Source organism: Dipodomys merriami, unplaced genomic scaffold (assembly GCF_024711535.1).
Source record: "Dipodomys merriami isolate MVZ:Mamm:240054 unplaced genomic scaffold, mDipMer1.0.p SCAF_62, whole genome shotgun sequence".
Classification (NCBI taxonomy): Eukaryota; Metazoa; Chordata; class Mammalia; order Rodentia; family Heteromyidae; genus Dipodomys; species Dipodomys merriami.
This window is the reverse complement of record NW_027206202.1, coordinates 5,099,326-5,126,818: the sequence shown is the minus strand read 5'-3', so window position 1 is coordinate 5,126,818 and position 27,493 is coordinate 5,099,326. Positions and strand designations below refer to the sequence as shown.

Below are 27,493 nucleotides of genomic sequence, written 5' to 3'. Positions count from 1 at the left end.
CACTTGAATAACCTTATAATCCACTTCTCACTGGGAAACTCTTACTCATCCCTCAGAACCCATAGTATGTAAAATTCTCTGAAATCAAGCAAAAGCTTACTCCACCAAACCTTTCCATCATCCTTTTCAGAAAAAGTCTTCCTTTTTTCACTATTGATTTTCTTGGTCTTTGAGAAGTATTTTTTTCCCCTGCCAGTCCTGGGGCTTAAACTTAGGGACTAGACACTGTCCCTGAGCTTTTTTTTTTTTTTTGTCCAGCATGGGGCCTGAACTCTGGGCCAGGACGCTGTCCCTCAGCTCTTCAGCTCAAGGCTAGCACTCTACCACTTGAGCCACAGCACCACGTCCGGCTTTTTTCTTTATGTGGTGCTGAGGAATCAAACGTAGGGCCTCATGCATGCAAGGCAAGCGCTCTACCACTGAGCCACCTTCCCAGCCCCACTTTCAAGAATTTTTAAAATTTATTCATTTATTTGAAAATGCTAAAAACAAAAACCAGAGGGTTGGGTTTATGTGTGTGCACCAGTCCCAGAACTTGAACTCAGGGCCTAGGCACTGCCCCTGTGCTCTGGTGCTCAATGTTAGCCCTCTACCATTTGAACAGTAGCACTACTTCCTGCTTTTGGGTGGTTAATTAGAGCTAAGAGTCTCACAGCCTTTCCTGCTTGGGCTGGCTTTGAACCATGATCCTCAGATCTCAGCCTTCTGAGGAGCCGTGGATTACAGGCGTGAGCCAGCGGTGCTAGCTTCAAGAAATTTATTGATGGTTTCAGTCACTGAGAATGTTTCTCTGTGGTGCAACCAAGATTTTTCTAAGAGTAAGACAACAGTGAGTGCTGATCATGAGGAAACAGCTAATGTTTATTGAAACAAACTGCCCCCCATTAAGCAGTAATTTCCCACTTCCTGTACCTCTAAACCCAGACAGCCAATATACTCCTCTGCCTGTGTGTGTACATGTTAGAACTGGGGCTTGCACTTAGGGCCTAGACACTGTTCCTTACCTTTTTCACTCAAGACTGATATTCCATCACTTGAGCCACACCTCTGCTTCTGGCTTAATTCATTATCAGATTTTTATGGACTCTCCTGCCCGGGCTGGCTTTGAACCATGATCCTCAGGTCTCAGTCTCTTGAGTAGCTAGGATTACAGGCGTGAAACACCAGCACCTGGCTCTCTATAATGGTTTTTGATGTCTTTTTGTTGTTGTTGGTCCTGGGGCCTGAACTCTGGGCCTGGTCACAGTCCCTCAGTTCTTCAACTCAAGGCTAGCAGTCTACCACTTGAGTCATAGAGCCACTTTTGGCTTTTTCTGCTTTTGTGGTGCTGAGGAATTGAACCCAGAGCCTCATACATGCCAGGCAAGCACTCACTGAGCCACCTTCCCAACCCGGTTCTTGATGTCTTAGAAGCAAAGTTTGATGCTAATTGGTAGGAAACATTTGGGTTTGGGTTCTGGATTGTCACAGGCCTAGTTTAAATACTGATTGCCGCGAAACATAGTTTCATCAGTGTTCTTAAGTCTTTCTAACCTCAGTTTCCCCATCTACAGTGCAGACGGCAGTATATATCCCCCCCCCCCCCATTCCCCGTCACGGGGTAGTGAGAGGTGAGACAGGATGAAGCTCCACAGCACCATCTGAAAGCAGAGTGGTTGAGCTGATGTAGTTGAGGACACCTGTCTTCCATGATCTCTTCTAGAAAAAGCTCCCTAGTTTTCCTGGCAATACTTCCTTCACTGGAGAAGAGTCTCTAAGGGACTACTCGGTCCTGGTTAAGATCTGATCTGGCAACATGGATTCAGCCAACTAGACTCAGAACCTGAACCTGACATCCAAAATTCAGAGAGACACACATATACAACAGAGAAAAAGAAACAACAAAACATGTGGTTCACATGTCCCTACTACGCAGTAGGGACCAGAGTGACCACTGCAGCGTGGCTCCTACCTTCTCCTGGGCATAAATTCTCTGGTGTGCCAGGCTCCTAGCTACTCAGGAGGCTGAGATCTGAGGCTTGCAGTTCAAAGCCAACCCAGGCAGGAAAGTCCATGAGACTCTTATCTCCAATAAACCACTCAGAAAACTGGAAGTGAAGCTTTGGCTCAAGTGGTAGAGCACTGACCTTGAGCTGACAAGCTGAGGGACAGTGCCCAGGTCCAGGGTTCAAGCCCCATGAATGACCTCTCCTCCCTCCCCCAAAAAATTCTTTGGCCTTCAGTGAATTTCATTAGATGGTTGACTTCTTTTGCTCATAACCAGAGAACTTTACTTGGTGGTACTAGGGCTTGCACTCAGGGTCTCATGAGCTTACTTGGTTCTTTTACTCAAAGCTGATGATCTGTCACTTGAGTCACAACTCCATTTCTGGTTTTTGGTGGTTAATTAGAGATAAAAGGCTCACACTTTTCCACCCAGGCTGGCTGCAAACCTCCATCTTCAAGTAAGCCATTAGCGCCTGGCTTCTGGTGGATTTTTTGTTGTTGTTGTTGTTGGTAGTGGGGCCTGAACTCTGGGCCTGGGTGCCATCCCTGAGCTCTTCAGCTTAAGACTAGCGCTCTACCACTTGAGCTACAGTGCCACTTCCGGCTTTTTCTGCTTATGTAAATGCTGAGGAATCAAATCCAGGGCCTCTTGTATATAAGGCAAGCACTCTACCACTGAGCCACCTTCCCAGCCCCTGGATTTTTTTTTTTTTTTAAAAACAAAGGTTAGGACTCTGTAAGGCCCAACAAACTCTTTAATGCATTCACCCTGCTCTCCTGGGCAGACAGTAGTTATCTCTTTGGAGCAATAAATCACCCCCTCCTCCCCCAAATCAAGTGGCTTGAGAAAATAAACATTTACTATTTCACAGCCTCGTCCCTTACATTCCAGAGGGGCTCTGCCCAGCTGCTCCGGGTCTCACAGGGAGGTGGTAGTCGTCCAACTACTTGGCTAGGATGGAAAGAAAGACCAGCTTCCCACACGGCTCACCCACATGGCCAATGACAAGACCCCCTGCAAAGGGCTGCTCCAGTGTCTTCCTGACCTAGAAGCTGCACCACCAAGATAAGGAATTCAAGGGAACAAGCTAGAAGCTTCGAGGTGTCTGATGACCTTGGTGTCAAGCTCCTATCATTTCCTCAAGGCCTGCTGGTCACACAAGTCAGCCTTGACCATGCGGAGGCAGCTTCTAGGCTGGCTGCTCACCATGAGCTTGAGAAACCTTCAAAGACTTTGTCCCTAGTCCCTCCCTATCTCCCCGTTCCTTTTCATTTTAGCTATTCCAAGTCACCTAAGATGCCAAGGGGGGAAAGAATTCCCTTCAGAAATCTACAAGGCTTTCCAGTAATAGCAGAAAAAAGGAGTGGCTATAGAAAGGAAGACACCAAACAGGCAGGGGAAAAGTCTCCAGTTGAAGGACTGGGAAAGGAGAGAGGTGAGTCCCCTCTCTGGGGAAAGGAACACAGGCTGTCCGAAGGTCCACATATGAAGACTAACATCAAAAGCAAGTGCTTCCCTTGGCCGATGAGTAACTTCTCCCTTTACAACCCCTGAATAATGTTTAATATCTAGTTAGGCCAACTGCTTGTGTCAACTGTCAGCTACTGGATCTATTAGCCCAGCCTACTGCCAAGCTGTGGGCTAAATTGTGCACACTGTCCCCTGACTGCTCAGTCATATGTTATAGGCCTATGTTCAGGACCACAGTGTTAAAGAGCAGTATGGTCCTGTAAGGCAAGTAATATAATGTGACTGGTGTCCTGAGAAGAGTAAATTAGGATACACAGAGGGAAGCCAGGGATGCAGGGGCTTGGAGGAGACTTAGAACACAGCCAGAAGATGGCAGTCTGTGAGCCAAGGAGAGAGGCCCAGGAGAAACAACACTGTGACACTTGATCTTGGATTTGCAGCTTCTCTAACTGTAAGAAATCTCTGTTGTACGAAATCCATACTTGAGCCCTCTGAACTGTCCTGGAAAGCAGCATTTTCTGTGCTCCAGCTCCTAACCCCTGTGTGGAATGTGGTGTGGAAGTCCATACAGAAGGACATCTTTCCTGGAATCGAGAAACTTCGGTGGGCTGGGCTTCCTTGGCCTTGGCCTGCTGGGGTGCCATCAATGTCTTGAGTTCAGTCAGACTCTCCATGCCTGGTCCCTCTGCAAGGCGGGGGCCCCAGGCCTCTCAGGGCAGTTTCAAGGGCTCAGGATCCTGGTGCCATATCCAGTGTGCTGCACATATGCTCCTTAGCTGGAAAGAACCTTCTGGATCCGTTCCCATACCTCCTGGGGTCCCAAGGACACCATCATCTCAGCCACTGGGGGTCCTTGCTATGAAAAACAAAAGGGGGGAAAATAAAGCAAAATCATTGCTGTATGTCTAGAACTGCCTCAGGACCTACGCTCAGCCTCCTGTATTCAAGGAGCTTGCCTTTTGTGATAGTACTAGGCTTGAACTCAGGACCTAGTGTTCTTTTGCTTAGCGTTTTGTTTTTGTTTTTTTCCCCTCAAGGCTGGCACTCTATCACTTGAGCCACAGCTCCAATTCTGGCTTTTTTGTGTTTAACTGAAGATAAAGGGTCTCATGGACTTTCCTACCTGGCTGGTTTTGAACTGCGATCTTCAGATCTTAGTCTCCTGAGTAGCTAGGATTGATTGATGGCCCTGGGGATGGAACCCAGGACTTCAGCACATTATGTAAGTGCTCTACCACGGAGTTACAGATTCGGTGCTTATGGTCCTTCTTTTCCCTGGATGATGTTGGGTCCTAGGAGCCTATTTTCCCATTAGGTAAACCACTGATAGATCTGTTCCCTCAATGAAGCCCATGAAGATGGGCTTGTGAGGTTTTTTTTTTTTTTAATTTTTTATTGTTCTTATAAAGGTGATATACAAAAGGATTATAGTTATGTAAGTCAGGGAAAAAGAATATTTCTTTCTGGACAACGCCACCCCTTCCCACACTGTTATCTTTTTGTGTTAGTCTTGTGGCTTGAACTGAGGACCTGGGCACTGTCCCTGAGCTTTTGTGCCAAGGCTAGAGTTCTCCCACTTGAGCCACAGCTCCACCTCAGGCATTTTAGTGTTAGAAGTCTCATGGCCTTTTGTCTGAGATCCTCAGATCTCAGCCTCCTGAGATTACAGGCCTGAGCCACTGGTACCTGGCTTTTATGTGTTTCACTCACTACCATACACATAGTATTTGCACGGTACTTGCATACAGATAAAAAGATGCTCAAAATATGATAGTCTGCTGAGTGACTCAATGCTTCGGCCATCTTTGTATTCCCACAAAGTGTGTTCAGCACCTGCCAGTAAATATTAGCTGAGCCAAGCCCCGGGTGGCTCCAGAAAGCAGCCCTGCCCAATGCCCCACACACCGGCTGTCCGCTGAGGGCCACTCGGAGGAGTCTCATCACTTCACTGTGCTTGGTGCCTTCCAGACTCTCAGACAGCTTCTTCAGTTCCCTATTAAGCATGTCCTGTGTGAAGCTCGCACCAGATCTTTCCAGAAGTCTAGAAGAGAACCAAAAGGAGCCAGCATGGGCCACTGGCAAGTGGGTAGGAGGGCATACATCACAGATGATCTCACATTCACACTGAAGGCCTGGAGTTGGGGGCGTGGGGATATATCTCCCATCACTTCTATCCAAAGAGAAGAGACTACGTGCATAACATGAGCCATGCAAGCGGGTGCACAGAGGGACCTGGAAGGATGTGTAACGGCTACCTATGTGCACTGCAATTGCTATGTCTTTCTTCCTGTGCAGAGGAAGTGTTGACAGTATCTGCCCTGCACAGGCTGTGAAGTCAGCCCTGACAGGTGCTACAAATGCTACAAATGAACACATGCTAAGTACTCATGAGTATTAAGTAATCCAGCTCAATCCAAAAATTTAAGATTAGTTAATATTAATTTTAGTATTTATTACATCAAAGAGCTCAGAGACAGGGCTGGAAATGTGACTTAGTGGTAGAGTGCTTGCCCAGCATGCATGAAGTCCTGGGTTCCATTCCTAAGTACCACATACATAGAAAATGCTGGAAGTGGCACTGTGGCTCAAGTGGTAGAGTGCTAGCCTTGAGCAAAAGAAGTTCAGGGACAGTGCTCAGGCCCCTGAGTGCAAGCACTAGGACTGCTCCCACCCCCCCCCCCCCAAAAAAAAAAAAGAAAGAAAAGAGCTCAGAGACATTGTTAGAAGAAACTCAGGGAATGGTGCTTGTGACTCATGCCTGTAATCATAGCTACTCAGGAGGAGGCTGAGATGTGAGGATCTCAAGCCAGCCAAGCAGAGAGGTCTGGGAGACTCTATCTCCCATTAACCACACAGACAGCCAGACAGACAGGCAGACAGGCAGACAGACAGGCAGGCAGGCAGGCACACACACACACACACAGCCAGACACACACACACACATAGCCAGACACACACACACACACACACACAGCCAGACACACACACACACACAGCCAGACACACACACACACACACAGCCAGACACACACACACACACACACACACACACACACACACACACACACACACACACACACACACACACACACACACACACACACACACACACACACACACACACACACACACACAGCCAGAGGTGGAGCTCAAGTGGTAGAGCACTAACCTTGAGCAGAAAAGCTTAGGGATGGCACCCAGGTTCCAAATTGAAGACTGGCATAAGACAAAACAAAACAACAATAACACACACATACACAAACACACACATACACAAGCACACAACACCTCAGGGATGCATTAAGACACAGAATGGAAGATTGGCTACTTTTTCAGGAAAGTATCTGAAAGAGCCTGAAGATTGGCTGAGAGTGATTTCTTTGGGGATGTAACATAGTAGAGCAGAATGAAATCAGGAGACTGCTTCAAGGAACAGTCCTGCTACCAACGTGCTAGCACCTTCCTTTTACCACGAAGGGACTCACATAGCAAGGTTAAGTCCAGTAGGGGCAGCAGTGACTCCTGGCAGTCCAGCTGAGCTCCTGGCCCCACCCCTCATTCTATGAGCACTGCAGTTGTAAACATCGGTCCCCGCCCAGACTGATGGGGTCCACAGGCACCTAGTTCAAAGTTCAGCTCAGAAGGGGGCACTACTGGCTCAGGAAACCGCTTTCAGAATGATTTTAAGCAATAGCTTCTTAGTGCACACAGATTTCCTAACTGCCAGAATATCAGCAGCTGACCTTTAGTTTAAGACAAAATAAATCATTTTTCCCCCCAGTCGGTTGTGGGGTTTGAACTCAGGGCCCGGGCATTGTCCCCAAGCTTTTTCTGGTCAAAGACTAGCATTTTACCACTTGAGACACACCCCTCTGGCTTTTTTTTTTTTTTTTTTTGGTCGGTCGTGGGGCTTGAACTCTGGGCCTGGGCGCTGTCCCTCAGCTCATCAGCTCAAGGCGAGTGCTCTACCACTTGAGCTACAGTGCCACTTCCGGTTTTCCGGTTTTACTGGAGATAGGAGTCTCACGGTCTCTCCTGCCCGGGCTGGCTTTGAACCGCGATCCTCAGATCTCAGCCTCCTGAGTAGCTAGGATTACAGGCGTGAGCCACCAGTGCCCGGCTGGCTTTTTTGTTTTAGTAATTAATTGTAAATAAGAGTCTCCCAGATTTTCCTGCCCTGGCTGGCTTAGAACCATGACCCTTAGATCCTAGTTTCCTGAGCAGCTAGGATTGCAGGCAAGAGTCGCTGGCACCCAACTTCTCTGTGTTTTTGAGACAGAATCTACATTGCACCTGGGCACTGGTGGCTCATGCCTGTTACCCTAGCTACTCAGGAGGCTGAGATCTGAGGATCATAGTTCAGAGAAAGTTTACAAGACTCTTCTCACCAATTAACCACCAAAAAGCCATTAGTGGAACTGTGGCTCAAGTGGGAAAGGAATAAGGCCCTGAGTTTAAGCACCAGTATTGGCACAAAAAAGAGGAAAAAAAATTACATGTTGCCCAGTCTATCTTTGAATTTATAATCTTCCTGTCTCAGCTTCCCAATAAGCTGGGATTACAAATGTGTACCATCATGCTTGGTCTAAAAGTAACCATTCTTACTGCATCCTTGCCATGGTCTGAACACTCATGTCTTCCAAATTTTCTCGTGTTCAAGGTGATGGTATTATAGTATTAAGAGAAGGGAGGTGGGATATGGGCGAGAGAGTAAGGTTAGTGCCCACATAGAAAGACTCCAGAGAGCTCCCTTGGTCCTCCACCATTACAGTACTGTTATATATGTGTATATGTGTATATATATATATATATTCATATATATATTTTTTTGCCGGTCATGGGGCCTGAACTCTGGGCCTGGGCGCTGTCCCTCAGCTCTTCAGCTCAAGGCTAGCACTCTACCACTGGAGCCATAGCACCACTTCCAGCTTTTTCTGTTTATGTGGTGCTGAGGAATCGAACCCAGGGCCTCATGCTTGCAAGGCATGCACTCTACCGCTGAGCTACCTTCCCAGCCCTACAGTACTGTTTTATAATGAAATATTAAAAACATAAAATGGAATATGACAAGAGGCTGGGGGTGTGTGGCTCAAGTGGTAGAGCGGTAGACCAGCAAGCACAAGACCCTGAGTTTAAACCCCAGTAATGCCAGCAGGGAAAAAAAAAAAAAAAAAAAAGGAAAGGAAAGGAAAGGAAAGGAAAGGAGTGAAGCAAAGCAAGCAAGCAATGCTGGAAGAAAATCAGCACTCTTCCTACTCTTACTCCATCAAGGAAAGCAGCTGCCCAGGAACTGAAGGCAGACTGACAGGCCCCAGCTGGCCACTGTTGGCAACTCTGGCCACATGAAAACTAGCTCAACACTTGGCGTGGGCCCCAAAGGGACTTCTAGTGATCGAGCAGCTCTGGAACACTTGGGTGTCAGCTTTCCTGCCTGAAGTGGGTGTCCCAGGGCCTGTCATCTTCTCCCATGACAGGCTGAGGAGTTAAGACAGGAGCCTTGGTGACACAGAACTAATAGTTCCTGCTGTGGAATGTCCTAAATTAAGAGTGGTGTTAATAATAGCACTTGGGGATTGATCTTGGAAATAAACTTGCAAACATGCTTAATTATGTCTATGCTAGGTGATTACTGTGCTGTTCTCTGTAATAGTCACGCAAACGCCCAGCATTTGGAGAGGGGCTAAAAGTAATGCTAAAAGCAACTACTATGGAGCAGGTTTAGCTGTGGAAAAGAATGCATATGATCTCCAAGTTCTGAACAAATTTGGGTATAGTTGTTTCTGCTGCAATCCCAGTTTCTTGAGATTTTTTTTTTGGGGGGTCCGGTCGTGGGGCCTGAACTCTGGGCCTGGGTGCTGTCCCTCAGCTCTTCAGCTCAAGGCTAGCGCTCTACTACTTGAGCCACAGCGCCACTTCCGGCTTTTTTCTTATGTGGTGCTGAGGAATTGAACCCAGGGCCTCATGCATGCAAGGCAAGCACTCTACCACTAAGCCACCTTCCCAGCCCCAGCTTCTTGAGATTCTTATAGAGAACTGCCTAAGTCCAGTTTAGGACCAGCCTGGGCAACCTGGACACCCTGTCAGTTAACTTAAAAAAGAAATAAACCAGGCTGGGAATGTGGCTTAGTGGTAGAGCGCTTGCCTAGCATGCATGAAGTCCTGGGTTCAATTCCTCAGTACCACATAAACAGAAAAAGCCAGAAGTAGCACTGTGGCTCAAGTGGTAGAGTGCTAGCCGTGAGCAAAAAAGAAGCTCAGGACAGTGCCTAGGCCCTGAATTCAAGCCCAAGACTGGCAATAAATAAATAAATAAATAAATAAATACATAACCAGGAAGCTGGTGGCTCACGCCTATAATCCTAGCTGAGACCTGAGATTGTAGTTTAAAGCCAGTCTCAGAAGGAACATCTATGAGAACTCTTTATCTACAATTAACTAGCAAAAAAGCTGGAAGTGGAACTGTGGCTTAAGTAATAGAACACTAGTCTTGAGCAAATAAAATAAAAAGCTCCGAGACAGTACGTAGGCCCTGAGTTCAAGCCCTAGGACTAATACTGAATAAAGAAGAAAGGGATATATCAAGTAGGAAAAAAAAATCCAATTAGGTCTCAATACTAATGATCATAATACTAAGTTTGAAATAAAAATCTGCGAGAACTACAGTCATTCTTGTCTGCTGTACCCCTTTCTTTTGCAGCAACAGAACTTTCAGCCTGGCACATAGCCGTCAAACTTAAAGACATTTCCCAACCGGGTACCGGTGGCTCACGCCTGTAATCCTAGTTACTCAGGAGGCTGAAATCTGAGGATTACTGTTTGATGCCACCCCAGGCAGGAAAGTCTGTGAGACTCTGATTTCTAATTAGCCAGCCAAGAGTCAGAGTGGAGGTATGGATCAAGTGGTACAGCATCGCCTTTGAGTGAAAACACACACACACACACACACACACACACACACACACACACACACGAAGAACTTATTGAGAGGCAAAAATGGAATGTAGCTGAGTTCAAGCCATGTTCAAGCCATGGAGCCCAGTGCAGCATACACACACACACACACACACACACACACACACACACACACGGAGCCCAGTGCAGCATACACACACACACACACACACACACACACACACACACACACACACACACACACACACACACACACACACACACACACACACACAACTTATTGAGGCAAAAATGGAATGTAGCGAAGGTGAGTTCAAGCCATGGAGCCCAGTGCAGCATTCTTAGGAATGTCCTTGTGCCCCTGGGTTGCTCTGCTTCCCAAGAAACCAACAAGTGAGCCCTTTTCCAGGGACTATGGGTCTGTGTGGGGGTAGGGGGATGAGGGGGTGGAGGAAAAAAAGGGGGTGGGAGGGGTGGTCCAACAGGGAAGAGGAAGGGCTGGGAAAGCTGTCAAGGGAGAAAAGTCGGGAAGGGCATGGAACCCCGAGCTGGATCTGTAGACACTCACCCCAGCACACGCTCAGCAATCTTATCCACCTTCTCTGAGATGGCGCCCAGCTGCTCTCGGCCCACAGTGGGGCGTGTCCACAGGTAGGAGTATAGTGGGGAGACCAAATCCTGCAGGCGGCACACGTGGCCCTGGGGAAGTGGCAGTCACAGCCTACACTGCCAACAGGGCTCCTCAGGCATTGGAAGGGGAAGGAATGGCTCCACCAACCAGGGCCCCAGCCCCACACCTGTCGCAGCAGAATGATCCTCTCCAAGTACGCGGGGTCCAAGACAGCACGATCTCGCAGCTGGCTCCCGAAAGTCTCCTCCACCAAGGCCTGCAGCTTCCTCACCAGCTGGCGTCTCTGGGCGTCACTGCTCACCAGTCGACGGAGGTGCAGCCTGCAGGAAGTCAAGGGGCTCTCCTGGGCTGCTGACTCCAAGGCTCCCCCAGGGCGCTGGGTGGGGGCTCGAAGGATGACACATCACAGAGCTAGCCTTCGTGCTACCATCAAACTGTTCTTTACACTTAGGAAATGATTTATTGAAGAATCCAGGTGTTCCATAACATGCTTCTCCTTCCTTTTTTTTTTTTTTTCAGTCATGGGGCTTGAACTCAGGGCCTGGGCACTGCCCCTGACCTCTTTTTACTCAAGACTAGTACTCTACCACTTTGAGCCACACATCACTTCCAGTTGTCTGGTGGTGAACTGGAGATAAGGCTCACAGACTTTGCCCAGGTTGGCTTTGAACTTTGACCCTCAAATCTCAGCCTCCTGAGTAACAAGGATTAGACATGAGCCACTGGCACCCAGCTATGCTTTTATCTATCTATCTATCTATCTATCTATCTATCTATCTATCTATCTATTTTTTTTCTTTTTTTTGGATCTGTTCTTGGAGCCTGAACTCTGGGCCTGGGCACTGTCCCTCAGCTCTTCAGCTCAAGGCTAGCGCTCTACCACTTGAGCCATAGCGCCACTTCTGGCTTTTTTCTTTTTGCTTATGTGGTGCTGAGGAATCGAACCCAGGACCTCAGATATGCAAGGCAAGCGCTCTACCACTGAGCCACCATCCCAGCCTATCTATCTATTTTTTAGTGCTAGTCCCTTGGGCTTGAAATCAGAGCCTGAGTGCTGTCCCTGAGCTTCTGTACTCAAGGCTATTGCTCTACCACTGGAGCCACAACTCCACTCCAAGCTTTTTGGTGATTAGTTGGACATAAGTCTCATAGATTTTTCTGTCCAGGCTGGTTTTGAACCATGATCCCCCTCAGTAGGTAGGATTACAGGTATGAGCCATCAGTGCCTAACCTACTATGACTTATGAAATAATCACACCAGTGGCTTGACTACAGAAACATCTGGACACAACAGCTCTGGCTGCATTAAGCCTGTGGGCATCAGTACTCACATTCCATCCCTCAGTGACTCACACTCAGCAAAGTCTGCCTGTTTTAGAGACCACAAAGCATCCTGACCTGATTCCATCTTTCCCTCAAATACCACTTTCTCCATGACAACAAAGGTGCAAGTACACAGGCACCGATTCGACATTTACTTGAACACACCCTATATAAAAGATGTCCATTACGGTGTGACTCAAGTTACTTATTCAAATTGTCCTGGTAACACAGGGCAAAACCATTTACCTGTCCTCGCAGGTCTGCTGGGAGAAGTCAGAGAAACAGTCATATTAGAACCGATGCAATTGCTATGAGTTCTCAGTACTGACAAGAGCCTGTTCCTAAACCAGTGCCGAAGGAACCAAGACAACCTGACTGACCATAGATGCCTGGCTAAGTCAGGTCAACATTTGAACTGTCATGACATTAGCTTTCAAGATGAAGGTCTACCTTGAAATAACAAGCACCTGAAATACAGACTCAGTGGCCTAAAACAGTGCTCATTGTGGCTGGGTGAAGCATGAGGAAGGATGCTAAATGAAGATGCTTTTAGGCTGTGGGTGTCAACCAGGTTCATGCAAAGAGTGAGTGTCCAGGAATATAAACCATAATGATAAATCAGTGCCTGCTGTTTAAGGAACACTGTCCATGTGCCAGGACTGTGTAAGACACCTGTATGCAACATTTAATTATGACAACCGCCCTGCAGCCATGGCTGCTGCTGCCCCTGCTGCTACTGCTGCCTCCAGGCACCCTGCCCACACCCTGTCTGACAATGCCAATCAGCGTTTCTAGGAGGATCCATCCTCAGGGGCACCTACTGCGCTGTGTACTTCTAGGTGATTACTGGTGGTCTCAGGACCTAGGTTATCCATTACAAAGAGCTTGAGGGTAAAATGTTATACACAGAGCTGAAGAGACAGTATGGCAACTTGACCTTCAGGGCCTCCGAAAATGGAAGCTTGACCTTCAAGGCCTATGCAAATTTTGCTTCAGCAAATGAATTTTCTACTTTTACCCATAAAACTGAAGTCTTTGACAATCAAGATGGACAAGACCCACCTTTTTTTCCCAGTGAGAACTGAGGCAGTGCTCAGAGGGGAGCAGCCTGCCTCTCTGTTCATGAAGCTCTCATTCCCTCATCTACTCTGAGACTTCTTTTCCACTGACAGGCTCTAGGCCAAGGCCAGACAGAAAATCTAAATACAAGACTGTCCTACTAGTCCACAGGAGAATCCAGATGTTACCTGTTTTTGAATACCATGTGGGCTTTGGTCTGGGTTTCCAGACACGTTAACAGCTTCTACTTACATGTCTAAATAGACTGGAAAATAGCTATCTGCTCATCAATGCTAAGCAACGTTCTTTCTTCTTACTACATCATTTGGGACCTCTTCTATTTTCTGTAATACTTTTATAACCTGTTGCACACGTTTGAACTTGACAAGTATTTGTGTTCGGACATGACTTTAAATATACGTTTGAATACTACAGTTGCATGTTTTTTTTTCCCCAGTCCCGGAGCTTGAACTCATGGCCTGGGCACTGATCCCGAGCTTCTTTTGCTCAAGACTAGCACTCTACCACTTGAGCCATAGCGCCACTTCCGGCTTTTTCTGTTTATGTGGTACTGAGGACTCAAACCCAGGGCTTCATGTATACTAGACAAGCACTCTATACCACTAAGCCACATTCCCAGCCCCAGTTGCATGTATTTGTGGCAAAAGATAATTATTACAACCACTAAAAAAGATGTGAGCTTGTGGTTCATGAGTGTAATCCTAGCTACTCAGGAAGCTGAGATCTGAGGATCACAATTTGAAGACAGCTGAGGCAAGAAAGTCTGAAGCTTTTCTCCAATTAACCAGTGGGGGGAAAAAAAAAGCTGGAAGTGGAGCTGTGGTTCAAGTGGTAGAGTGCTAGACTTGGTTTAAGCTAAGGGACAGCTCAAGCCCCAGTATAGCACTAATAAGTAAATTAAAATAAAAATGGTAGTAAAATAACTCTTCTTTGTTTTCGAGAAGAGAAAATAAAGTTGAAAAATTTAGGTGACATGGAACAGTAGATAGCACACCCAAAGTCAGAGTCAAGTGTGGGTGACTCCAGAGTCCACTCTACTTTCATTGTGAGAACTGGGCAGGAAAGACCTTTTCTACTGGAGGGACACCATTCCCACCTACCTGTTGAATTCTGGGAGTTTCTCAAGGTCCAGCAGGGCTGAGTGGCAGGTAATTCGGCTCAGGTCAAACTGTGTTATCAGCTCTGGCAGCGTCCTGCCCATCTGGTTCTCTGCAAGTGAACCAACCAACCACTTAGATTCTTCCTTCTCACCCTCCCTCCCTCCCTCTCTCCCTTACTTCCTTCTTTACTCTGTCGCCCAGTCTAGCTGGACGCTGCTTAGCTACTTCTTATAAGCAGCTGCTCTCATCTGTGGAGCTGGAAGCCATTATGTGCAGGCACAGACCTGAAATGCCATGTCCTCACTAGCTGTGTGACTCTGGCAAGTTATTCCACCTCTCCAAGCCTTCTCAGCATCTTACAAAGTGTGGGAATAACAAATAACTACCCCTCAAGAATTTTTTTTCTTTCTTTCTTTTTGTTGGTCATGAGGACTGAACTCTGGGCCTGGGTGCTGTCCCTCAGCTCTTCAGCTCAAGGCTAGCGCTCTACCACTTGAACCACAGCGCCACTTCTGGCTTGTTCTGCTTTTGTGGTGCTGAGGAATCAAACCCAGGGTCTCATGCATGTAAGGCAAGTATGCTACCACTGACCCACCTTCCTAGCCCAAGAACTTTTTCTTTTCGTTGTACTGAGGATTCAACTCAGACCCTCATGCTTTACCACTTGAGCCACTCCTCCAGTCCAGCATTTTGTTAGTTACTCAGGGATGAGATTCTTCTTTTTTTTTTTTTGGGTCTGGTCGTGAGGCCTGAACTCTGGGCCTGGGCGCTGTCCCTCAGCTCTTCAGCTCAAGGCTAGCGCTCTACCACTTGAGCCACAGCGCCACTTCCGGCTTTTTTCTTTTTGCTTATGTGGTGCTGAGGAATCGAACCCAGGGCCTCAGGCATGCAAGGCAAGCGCTCTACCACTGAGCCACTTTCCCAGCCCTCAGGGATGAGATTCTTGCAGACTTTTCTGCCTGGGGTTCGTGTTGAGCCACAATCCTCCAGGCCTCAGACTCCTGAGTAGCTAGGATTAAAGGCCTGCGCCACCAGCACCTGGATCCTTTAAGGCTATTTGAAGCTACATGAAATATGAGAAGAACAGTAAGCAGATGATTACTGATACAATTTCAGAACTCCCTGTCCTGGGCTGGGGATGGTAGCTCAAGCAGCAGAGCATCTGCCTAGAAAGTGCAAAGCCCTGAGTTCAAACCCCAGTAGACGCACCCCCTCCCCCCCACAAAAAAAAAATCCTTGCCCCATGAGGTCATCACATTTGGTGCTTGATTCATCAGGGTTTGGGCTGAGTGCTGGGCCACATTTAAGGGCTGAGTCTAGAACGAGATTCATGGAGCAATCTGCAATACTTAGGAAGCACATCTGTATAGTGGCAGTCATCATGAGGTTTTTAGTGGGGGTTACTGAGTGGCAGACAGGGAGGGGTGCCTCACATCCACTGAGCTCAGTGAGTCCCCACTAACTATTGTGAAGGAGACTCTTATCCTCACAATCACAATTCAGCTAAAGCAAGGAGCTTTAAGCATCCTGAAGGCAAGAACTAGACTCAGTGTGCTCAATTTCCAGCCCCAGCCCCCACACAATAAGTACTGTATAAAATAATGGATTGAGCTAGGTGCTGGTTGCTCATGCCTGTATTCCTACTCAGGAGGCTGAGATCTGAGGATCATGGTTAGAAGCCAGCCTGAGCAGGAAAGGCCGTGAGACTCTCATCTCCAATTAACCACCAGAAAACTGGAAGTGGTGCTATGGGTCAAAGTGGCAGAGCACTAGCCTTGAGCAAAAGAGCTCAGGGACAGTGCCCAGGCCCTGAGTTCAAGCTCCACCACCACCAACAACATAAAGAACTGGTCTAAGATCATGAGGCTGGCAGGGAGCAAAGCCCTTGCTCTGTACCATTCAACTGTGTCAACGTGAACGCACAGGTACCTGCAAACCCCGAACCACAGTTGGTGATGATGTCAAGAAGAGCATCTGGCAGAAAGCCAGCTGCCATGAAATGCTCCAGGAAAATGTCCCCTTGCCTCTTGGAGAGCTTGTGGCCATCTTTGTTGAGGACCAGGGGCAGGTGGGCAAAGCGAGGTGGCTGCCAGCCCAGGGCCTGGTACAGGAGCAGGTGCTTGGAGGTAGATACGAGCCACTCAGATCCCCGCAGCACGTGGCTGATGCCCATGTGGTGGTCATCCACCACACAGGCCAGATGGTATGTGGGGAAGCCATCACTCTTCAGGATGACTGGGTCCCCTTCCACGCTGGCCACTTCATGCTGATTCCAGCCATACACCAGGTCCTGGAAGCCTGGTGCCTCCTCCTCCAGGCGAAAGCGGATGGCAGGCTTGGGGTCCGTGGCCAGTTTCTGTGCTACCTGTGCCTGGCTCAGGTTTCGGCACCGATTATCATACCTGTTGGGAAGCAGATCAGCATACCTGATAAGAGACCCGGGGTTGTACATGAGTTCCCTCCCTGGCCTCTGACTGTGGTGTGACTCTGGGACAGGCATTTATCTCATTATGCTCTGTCCAAAATGAGAGCAATGGTAAGGCGGGATTGTGCAAGGGAGCAGACTCTGATATCTACCGTCTACCAGCTATTCCCCGTTTCCTTTGCTGCCAAAAAGTGGCAAGTGCTGAGACCAAGGTGAAGTCACAATCGCTACAGCCAAGCCTGCAATCCCAGGACCCAGTGCCAGGGAGCAGTCCAAGGGGGAAGGGGACCCTCTTCTATTCCTAAGAGGCAGAAAACTCCATGTGGTGAGTAGGGGAGGGCTAAGGTCTAAGAAAGGTTTTCCTCTCCAAATGAAGCTAAGAAATAGTCACAAGAAGAAACTTTGAGTTTCTTTTGCTCAAGGCTAGCACTCTACCTTGAGCTACAGCGCAACTTCAGGCTTTTTCTGTGTATGTGGTACTGAGGAATCAAACCCAGGGCTGCTTCATGCATGCTAGGCAAGCAGTCTACCACTAAGTCACCTTTCCAGCCCCTGTTCTGGTTATTTCTAAGATAGGATCTTTATTTTTTGCCAGGATAGGCCTGACCCACCATCTTGTTTATGCTTCCCCCATAGGTGGAATGACAGGCACGTACCACCACACCCACCCAGCTTTTTCTGTTGAAATGAGGACCTGTGAACTTTTGGCCCAAGCTGGCCTTGAACTGTGATCCTTCCATCTCAGCCTCCTGAATTATAAATGTGTGCCATGGTGCCCAGCTAGATCCTTTCTTAAATCCTCATATCCCTGCTTTCAGCCCTCCTTGGATGTTTTCCTATGAGGTGCTGTGTTTGGAGAAGGCAATGCAGTGGAAAGAAGCCACAATGGAGCCCTAGTATCTTGAGCAACCTGTCACCCACCCCAGAGTTCTGCAGGAGAGGGAGGCTGCCTGTGTGGTTTCCCTCCTGCTACTCAATGGGGTATATGGACACCTGGCACCAGTCCAACTTGGGAGGCTGTCAGAAATGTACATCTCAGGTGAACAGGAAGCTATGTGTTACCAGATCCCCAGGAGGCTCAAACTGGCCAGAGTTCTAGGCATTCCACTGTTTCAGTCTGAACAAAGTGCCCCCTTATTTGTATTCAATTGTCCTAGGTGATGCACAAATGTAAATGTACGTTCAGTCTTTGACACAGTGAAATGTTCAATCAACAGATATAGATGGCTGCATAGATCCCATGATGTGATCATTTAGTTCTATCAATGGATTTATACACTGCTTATGATATTAAAGAAAAAAAAAAGCAATGCCAGGTGTGGTAATGCATACTTGTAATCCCAGCACTCAGGAGACTGAGGCAGGAGGATCACAAGTTGGGCCAGCCGGGGCTACAAAGCGTGATCTTATCTCAGAAAACCAACACTACAGTTGATGTTGTAATGCATGTACAAACATTTGAGCCCTTGTCCAATAGTTCACTGAAGGTGGAACTTTCATGCTATGTTCCTGCTAACTAGTGCATGAACCACTATACACTGACCCTGTCATTCTACAACCACCACACAGGTAAAATGTCACCATAACAGATGAGAAATGACAAAAAGATCCATTAATAAGGAACCGACTAAGTTATAGATGGTATATGCATACCATGGAATATTAAGTGAGTATAAGAAAGAATTGTGATCCCCCACAGTATAACCCCTGCTTTCACTATATTTGATGTCAGAATAACTTGAGGAGGAGATAAGGAAAAACCAGTTGTTTAAGGATACAGGTGGACCTGTTGCAACAATGAGAAGTACAAGTTGTCATGTCCAAAACGAGCTTTACAACGTCGGTGCGGGGGTGGGGGGGGGAAGTGGGGGAAGGAGAAGGATTGGGATTGGGGGGAAGGGGGGAGGCTGGGAAGGGACGTGAAGGGTAAACAAAAGGAGGAGGCTGCAATGCTTGGTAAGAAATGTACGCATTATCCTGCCCATGTAATTGTAACCCCTCTGTACAGTATGTTCACAAATAAAATAAAATTTAAAAAAAAAAAAGAAAGAATTGTGATTAAGCATCACTGTCCCACAATACTGTGAAATTTGGGGAAATTATGTAACCACTTAATCACAATAAAAAAATTGGGAAAAAAAAAAAAAGAATTGTGAGCCAGGCACTGGTGGCTCACACCTGTGATTCTAATTACTCAGATGGATATGAGGATCAAGGTTCAAAACCAGCCCAAGCAGAAAAAGTCTGAGACTCTCATCTCCAATTAAACCCCAGAAAACTGGAAGTGGAACTGTGTGTGGCTCAAGTGGTAGAATGCTAACCTTGAGCAAAACAGCCCAGGGACAACGCCCAGGCCCTGAGTTCAAGCCCCAACACCAACAAAAAGGAAGAAAAAAGAAAAAGAATTGTGGACTAGAGCTGGGTGCCAGTGGCTCACACCAGTAATCCTAGCTACTCAGGAGGCTGAGATTTGAGGACTGCAGTTCAAAGCCAGCCCAGGCAGGAAAGGTCCATGAGACTCTTATCTCCAATGAACCACCAGAAAACCGGAAGTGGCTCTGTGGCTCAAGTAGTAGAGCACTTGCCTTGAGCTGAAGAGCTGAGGGGCAGAGCCCAGTCCCAGAGTTCAAGCCCCACGACCAACCTCCCTCTTACCCCCCCAAAAAAGAATTGTGGACTGGTATGAAGCCAACCTTCAAGATAGTATGGGAATGACACACAACACATTATGTGTAACCAATTAGGGCAAAGGAGATAACAAGAACACTGGTCAGTGTATATAGAGAATTAAGTTCAACAGCAGATGTTGGATAAAGGGAAGTGAGGGCCACAAGTAGGCTTAGAACAACTCATCCTGAATCTTTCTGGACATTTTAAACACATAAAAGTTTTACCTTTTAAAATAATGTGATTTTTTTTTTTTTACAAATAAAGCAAATTTTTCTAACTTAAATTCCCAACTGTAAAAAGCACGTGTATTTTTTTTTTCTTTTTTTCTAGTTGTGGGCTTGAACTCAGGGCATGGGAACTGTTCCTGAGCCTTAAGGCTAGTGCTCTACCACTTGAGCCATAGCACCATTTCTTGTTTTTGAGTGGTTAATTGGAGCTAAGAGTCTCAAAGGGACTTTTCTGCCTGGGCTGGCTTTGAACTGCAATACTCAGTTCTCCTGAGTAGCTAGGATTACAGGCATGAGCCACCAGCACCTGGCTCAAGTGTGTTTCTTTAGGTTTATTTGATAGAAATTTCTGTACATTGTATTTTGTACTACAGAGTATCATATCACTGTACATTAAAACACAGGACTTCATAGATTTTGTTACTTCAAGTATAAAAAAATGTCCAGAATAAAAATAATGATAAACGTGATTAAAATGACAGCCTGAGACAGCTCCTCACATGAACGGATGCTCTCCCTTGAGTATGGCTGGACCTACTGCCTTCCTTCTACCCATGACCGGATGTCACTTCCACTTCCATCTTGTGGACCCGCTTGCTCTCTCCCTTGTCTTCTCTGAGCAAGAGCTGCCATGTGTGAGTTGCCCTCTGGAGAGGCCTATGTGGCAAGGAACCAATGGCGTCCAGTAATAGCTACCTGGTACCAAAGGCCTGCCAATAGCCTAGAAGGAAGGTGGAGGAAGCTCCTCCCCAAAACCACAGGCCATGAGCTGTTACCAGTAACTACTTAGAAGGCTGAGATCTGAGGATCATAGTTCAAGGCCAGCTGAGGCAGGAAAGTCCATGAGACTCCCATCTCCACCAAAAGGCTGGAAGTGGAGCTGTGGCTCAAGTGGTACAGTGTTAGCCTTGAGCAAAAAAGCTCAGGGACAGCACTCAGGCCCTGAGTTCAAGCCCCTGCAGGCCTGGCTGAGACCCAAATGGCAAAAGTACACTGAGCCAAAGAACCCAGCTAAGCCCTGCCTAGACCCCCACTCATAGAAACTGACAGGGCGCTTATGTGTGGGGGCAGCTGTTACGCAGCACTGATGGCACACAGAGCACTGGCCAGGGCACTCACCGGGGCGTCTGGTAGCTCCTCAGGGCCTCCTTTTTCAGGAGCTCCAGCCGTTGTGGGGAGCAGAAACAGGGATAGGCAGCTCCGGAGCGCAGGAGTGCCTCTGCGGCCTGGGCATACAGGGCCAGCCGCTGGGACTGCTGGTAGGGCCCGGCGGGACCGCCCCGTCGGGGGCTCTCATCAGGGGGGATGCCTGAGGAGCAGAGGGAGAAACACACAGCACTCAGTCCCATTCATTTCTCAAGGCACTTTACACACTAAGGATTCAACTCTGGGCCTTGTTCCCCTCTACCATTTGATCATGCTCCAGGTCCTTCTGTTTTTAGTTGATTTTTTTCAGGCACTGTCTGGTATCTTTGTCTGGGCTGGTTGTAAATGGCTATTTTCCTATCTCAGCTTCCCTCATTATCTGGGATTACAGCTGTGTACCACCACACACACACAGCTCATACCAAACCTTTCCAGGCTCCCAATAATCCCAATAATCAATATTATTAGGTTTTCACTTTGGAGATTATAGGACAAAGCACAGAGGGGCTGAGGCCTCCAGGTCACCTCCTGGTACCTGAGAAGTCAAATGGCAGTGGAGGTGCCCCAACACCAACTTCCTCTCTACCCACTGTTTCCTCTGTGAAGGAGAAACTAGTCCAGGCCTGCAGCAGTGGATGGAGAGAGGGTATAAGGATGGAGATCGAGCCTGCAGGCTTGGCTGCTCTTCTGTCTGCCTTTTTTTTTTTTTTTTGTCGATTGTGGGGCCTGAACTCTGGCCTGGGCACTGTTCCTTGGCTCTTCAGCTCAAGGCTAGCACTCTACCACTAGAGTCATAGCTCCACTTCCAGCTTTTTCTGCTTATGTGGTGCTGAGGAATGGAATCCAGGGCCTCATGCATGCAAGGCAAGCACTCTACCACTGAGCCACCTTCCCAGCCCCGTCTGCCCTTTCTGCCTGTGACAGAGCTTGTACAGGATAATGATACTGGGTCCAGGATGCTGGCCACCCTGAAGACTGTATTAAGGGGGATGAGCCCCAGGACACACACACGCACACACGCACGCACGCACACACACACACACACACACACACACACACACACACACACACACACACACACACACACACACACACACACACACACACACACCCCTCATAAACTGCTGGTGGAAATGTAAACTACTGCAACCACTATGGAAATCTGCATGAAGTCGCTTTTAAAAATTAAAAATGCATCTACCTTAACCAGGCCACAGTGGCTCATGCCTGTAATCTCAGTACACAGGAAGATGAGATCTAAGAATTGCAGTTTGAAGCTAGCCGGAGCAGGGAAATCTATGAGATTCTTACCTCCAATTCACTACCAAAAATTCAGATGTGGAGGTGTGGCTCAAGTGATAGAACACAGCCTTGAGTGAAAAGCTACAGGGTAGTGCCCAGGACCTGAATTCATGCCCCAATACTAGAAAGCGCGCGCGCGCACACACACGCACACACACACACGCACACACACACACACACACACGCACACACAAAATGACACAATGGCTAACCAGTGTGGGGCTTGCATACCTGCAATCTCAACACTCAGGATATTTAACCAAGTAGATCTTCCTTTTGAGACCAGATGGGCTAGAGAGCAAGAACTTTCCCAAAAAAGCAAAAACAAACAAACAAACAAAAAACAAGAACAAGTCTGCTTATATCCTCTCTCTGTCATGCCCTGGTTCTTTGCATAGACACTAGTCTCAAGCACGTGAAACAGATTTGTGGACCATAGTAAGTGATCTTGGTTCCTTTATTGAATAATCTCAACTGAATATGGGCTGAAACCTAGTAGAGAAGCTAGAAGGAAAATGGATTTCAGAACTCCAGGGCCTCAGAATCCAGTGAGTAATTTACCTGGAGGAGAATACATATCCCTAGTCTTGGTATTTTCATAGGGCCGTTTTCCTTCAGTGGTCATGCCACCTAGCAGGGCCCGTCCTAGGCAGGCCTGCAGAAGTTTGTGTGGACACACAAGGAGACACACTCCTCTTTGTTCTCCTTCAGCCTAACTGTCTTCAGGACTTCTAACCTGAAGATCCACTTCAGAGACTATACACACTTTGTTTTGCTCACCCGGTATGGTTAAAAAAAAAAATCAGAACCTAGATTGAACAATAGGAAGTATTCATAAAAACATCTGGATTTCTGGCTCTTCTTAGAATCTGGACACTGGACAAGTTGAGCCTGCATTCCTATGGGAGTGGTAGTTGGGGCTCACAGGTACTTTGTCCTTTGGATGAGGTCATGTCCTCCAACTCCCATGTAGCCTGTTTCCTGCCTGGTCCCCATAGGGAATGGACCTAACAATTCTGCAATTAGAACAGGGACACCAAGCCAGGTACCAGTGGCCCATGCTTATTATCCTACCAACTCAGGGGGCAGAGATCTAAGAAATGCAGTTAAAAGCCAGCGTGAGCAGGAAAATGTAACTCTTTTATCCCTAATTAACCAGCATAAGCAGGAAGTGGAGCTATGCCTCCAATAATAAAGCCCTAGCCTTGAGCAAAAATGTTAAAGTACCCAGACCCTGAGTTCAAGCTTTAGTATCAGGAATCCTAATTCAGCCTTGGACCTCAGCATTTTCTGGCACCTCATGAACTCCTTGCCATCCTCCACCCTGGACCCCACAAACTCAACAGCCTTACCTGCCCACTCCAGCATGTCTTCTATGTTCTCTGCCGCCCCAGGCACCAGACGGGTCTGATCTGTGTCCTCCAGCCTCAGAATGAAGCTGCCCTGGTACTTCTTGGCAAAGATGTAATTGTAGAGAGCAGTGCGGAGACCACCCAGGTGCAAGAACCCTGGTGGAAGAGAATGGCTCAGCCCTAACAGAAAAAGGCCCCAGCAAGGGGCAAACAGCTTTGCCCAGGACAGGATGTCCTAAGCAATTTCAAACAGCTGGCCACTGGATGGACAGCGTTTGGAGCCTCATCCTCGAACTAGACAACCACCAGGTTTCCAAGCTATGTGAAATGTAAGCACCCATGGCTCATGATTGTAATCCTATGTACTCAAGAGGCTGAGATCTGAGGATCTCAGTTTAAAAGACAGCCCAGGGAAGGAAAGTTCATGAGACTTTTACCTCCATTTAGGGCCCAAAAGCCAGAAGTGGAGCTGTGGCTCAAGTAGGAGAATGCTAGCCCTGAGCAAAAAGCTCAGGGGCAGCCCCAGGGTGGAGATACACACATAAAACGTACCAACTCTCCCAAACCAACTGCCACTATTTTTGTATTTGTGTCAAGGCCAAGTTCCAGCTAAAGGACAAGCAAAAGAAAATTATTCATTGGAGCCATATAGCTTGCACACAAATTTAACAATGCGCTCCACTAAAAAACATGCCAATTACAGGAAAACAACACATTTTAAATACTGTAAAAGCACAGTACGCATTGTACTCTATCCTTACCATACAATCTGAATTGTGTCTACTTGAAATTTTTGTATATCTATCAGGGCTGGTGCTGACTGAACTCAGGGCCCAAGCTTGGTTCTCTTTTTTTATTTTCTGGTCGGTCTTGGGGCTTGAACTCTGGGCTTGGGTGCTGTCCTTGTGCTCTTCAGCTCAAGGCGAGAGCTCTACTGCTTGAGCCACAGCACCACTTCTGGTTTTCTAGCGGTTTATTGGAGATAAGAGTCTCACGAACTTTCCTGCCCGGGCTGGCTTTGAACCGAAATCCTCAGATCTCAGCTTCCTGAGTAGCTAGGATTGCAGGTGTGAGCCACCGGCGCCCAGCTTTGTTCTTTTTGTTTGTTTGTTTGTTTGCATTTTTTTTTCTGGTTATGGGGCCTGAACTCTGGGCCTGGACGCTGTCCTTCAGCTCTTCAGCTCAAGGCGAGCGCTCTACCCCTTGAGCCACAATGCCACTTGGGCTTTTTCTGCTTATGTGTGTTGAGGAATCGAACCCAGGGCCTCATGCATGGGAGGCAGCACTCTACCACTGAGCCACTTCCCAGCCCCCTCCCCCCCAAGCTTGTTTTTTTTTTTTTTGCCCAAGGTTGATACTCTACCACTTAAGCTACAACTTCCAATTCTGGCTTTTTGTCTGTTAATTGGAGATAAAAGTTTCTCGGACTTTCCGGCCTGGGCTGGCAGTTCACTACGATCCTCATATCTCAGCCTCCTGAGTAGCTAGGACCTTCTGAGTAACTATGATTATAGGCATGAGCCATTGGTGCCTCACATTACTTAACTTACATGAGCTTCAATTTCCTGATCTGCGAGAATGATTAAAAAACAAACAAACACAAAAGTAAGCTAGGCACCAGTGGCTCGTGCCTGTAATCCCAGCTACTCAGGAGGCTGAGATCTAAGGATCACAGTTCAAAGCCAGCCCACGCAGGAAAGTCTGTGAGACTCTTCAATTAACCAGAAAACCGGAAGTGGCGCTGTGGCTCAAGCAGTAAAGCACTCGCCTTAAGCTGAAGAGCTCAGGGACAATGTCCAGACCAAGTTGCCACTAACCAAAACAAAAAAACAAATAAACAAAGATTTTTTTATCTGTGTGCAATCAACAGCCTTTTCTAGTTGGGTGTTTCAAGCAAATCAGCAAAAAAGTGAGAAGTTGAATCTTATTGTTTATTAAATGCATTCTACAGGTATAGATCTTGCTAAGTGGTTCAGCTGAACTGGCTCAAACCCAAGAAGCAGGTACTATTATTAGCCTTGTTTTGACAGATGGCAAAACTGAGACTCAAGAAAGGTGAAGTAATGTAACCAAATTATATATCAAGGATTTGGCAATGACTGAAATTTGGATCCAAAAAATTGCAGGCCTTGGCCCACTATGGGAGTGTTTTGCAAAGCAAGGCATTCAGTACCGTGCTGGTTTGCAAACTTGCCAATTCACAACAGGTAAACATAGAAACAGAGTGAGCTTTAGCAACTAGCAACTTTGAGTAATAAAAAGAAATGAGCTTATATTTGGTATGTTCCCGAACGTGGAGCTGTGGCTCAAGTGGTAGAGCGCTGGCCTTGAGCAAAAAAGCCAAGCGACATCCTCCAGACCCTGAGTTCAAGCCCAGTATTGGCACAAAGAGATGAAAAGAAATCAGATGGTCAATGGGCAGAGGCTGCCTGGGTGGGACTCATGTGGTCAGGGATATAGGGGCTGACAAGATCTCTAGGAGAATATATACTGGTTCTCCATTTTCCTTTGGCTTACTAAACTAAGAATCTAACCACAAGGCCTGTGTACTTAACAATTCCCACTGCCCAGGTTCCTCCCACAGACTTCCCATGAGTAATTTTTTTTTTTTTTTTTTTTTTGGATCCAGTCGTGGGGCCTGAACTCTGGGCCTGGGCACTGTCCCTCAGCTCTTCAGCTCAAGGCTAGCACTCTACCACTTGAGCCACAGCGCCACTTCCGGCTTTTTTCTTATGTGGTGCTGAGGAATCGAACCCAGGGCCTCGAGCATGCAAGGCAAGTGCTCTACCACTGAGCCACCTTCCCAGCCCCCCCATGAGTAATCTTTTTATTTTCATCTGGGTCTTAGCTCAAATGTTCTTTCAGCAAGGCCTTGTAGAGCACCCTACATAATCCCTAATCTACTCTGCTTCATTTTTCCAAATAGCACATGTACCTGTAAAATAACTTCCATAAAGTTAAAAAACAAGTCTTTAGAAGCCGGGCGCTGGTGGCTCACGCCTGTAATCCTAGCTACTCAGGGGGCTGAGGTGAGAATCATGGTTCAAAGTCAGCCCAGGCAGGAAAGGCTATGGGACTCTCATCTCCAATTAAGCACCAGAAAAACGGAAGTCGCTTAAAGCATTAGGGGGGGGAAAAAAAAAGCTCAGGACAGAGCCCAGGCCGAGTTCAAGCCCCATGACCCACGACAAAACACAACATCTTTTTGGGTGGTGCTGGGACTTAAATTCGATGCAAGCGCTCTACGACTAGAGCCGCATCTCGGTGCTTTTTTTTCTAGATGTCAATGGTGGTGAAGGCTTCTCAAGAGCAGGGGCCTCGACTTTTTCGATGACCCCTGTCTACCTGGTGGTTCCCACTCCACAATACACGGTTACTGAATGCACGAGAACAAGAGCCTGGAAACATGGTAGTACGGTCCTACACAAAAGAACCTTCTGGCAAGGCGGGCCTCCCGGGCCTCAACCTGCGCTTCTGTGAATGGGGTCCGCGCGGCGCCCGCAGACTGACAGCACCGGAAGCCATTCGGGGAGGACCTTGGGAGGGCGGGGACCGGGCGGTGGGCCGCGGCCAGCCGCGTCACGTCCGCCAAGGTTACCTGTGGGGCTGGGTGCGAACCGCACTCGTACCGCGACCCCGGCATCGATGCCCAGGCTCGCTTCCCGCCGTCCCACGCCGCGGCTCGAAGCCGCTAGGGCTGTCTTGGGCCCCAGCAGCTTCTTCAGGAGCGCCGCCATGTGGAGCCGGATCGCACACGTGAGGCTGCTTCGCTGCGACACTTCCGGGAAGCTCCTTGCAGCCAATCCGCTTTCGCCACAGCGCGTTCAGCCCCGCCCCTTAAAGTCGCAGGTGTCTGAGCGGGAAAAAA

At 47.7% G+C, this 27,493-nt stretch overlaps 1 protein-coding gene across 4 annotated transcripts; it reads right to left on the bottom strand.

Moving 5' to 3' along the window:
- Positions 1-884: 884 nt before the first annotated feature.
- On the bottom strand, positions 885-27,493 carry Ears2 (glutamyl-tRNA synthetase 2, mitochondrial). Of its 4 annotated transcripts, none has more exons than XM_070004329.1 (9): positions 27,224-27,493; positions 23,626-23,781; positions 20,945-21,134; positions 16,433-16,905; positions 14,504-14,612; positions 11,167-11,320; positions 10,938-11,068; positions 5,363-5,498; positions 885-4,313 (listed from the first exon to the last, which is right to left on the bottom strand). In XM_070004329.1, the coding sequence occupies exons 1-9, from the start codon at positions 27,360-27,362 to the stop codon at positions 4,230-4,232; spliced, it is 1,572 nt and encodes a 523-aa protein (XP_069860430.1). In that variant the 5' UTR covers positions 27,363-27,493; the 3' UTR covers positions 885-4,229. The 4 variants fall into 4 exon arrangements, with proteins under 4 accessions (XP_069860430.1, XP_069860432.1, XP_069860431.1 ...); XM_070004331.1 differs by having other exon boundaries at positions 885-4,309; XM_070004330.1 differs by having other exon boundaries at positions 10,938-11,047.

Coding starts and splice junctions, on each gene's coding strand:
- Ears2 (XM_070004329.1), bottom strand. CDS start 27,362: ATGGCGGCGCTCCTGAAGAAGCTGCTGGGGCCCAAGACAGCCCTAGCG. Junction 14,613..16,432: donor CTGTGGTTCGGGGTTTGCAG/GTACCTGTGCGT, acceptor GTTCACTTGCAG/AGAACCAGATGGGCAGGACG. Junction 11,321..14,503: donor AAACTCCCAGAATTCAACAG/GTAGGTGGGAAT, acceptor GACTTCCTGCAG/GCTGCACCTCCGTCGACTGG.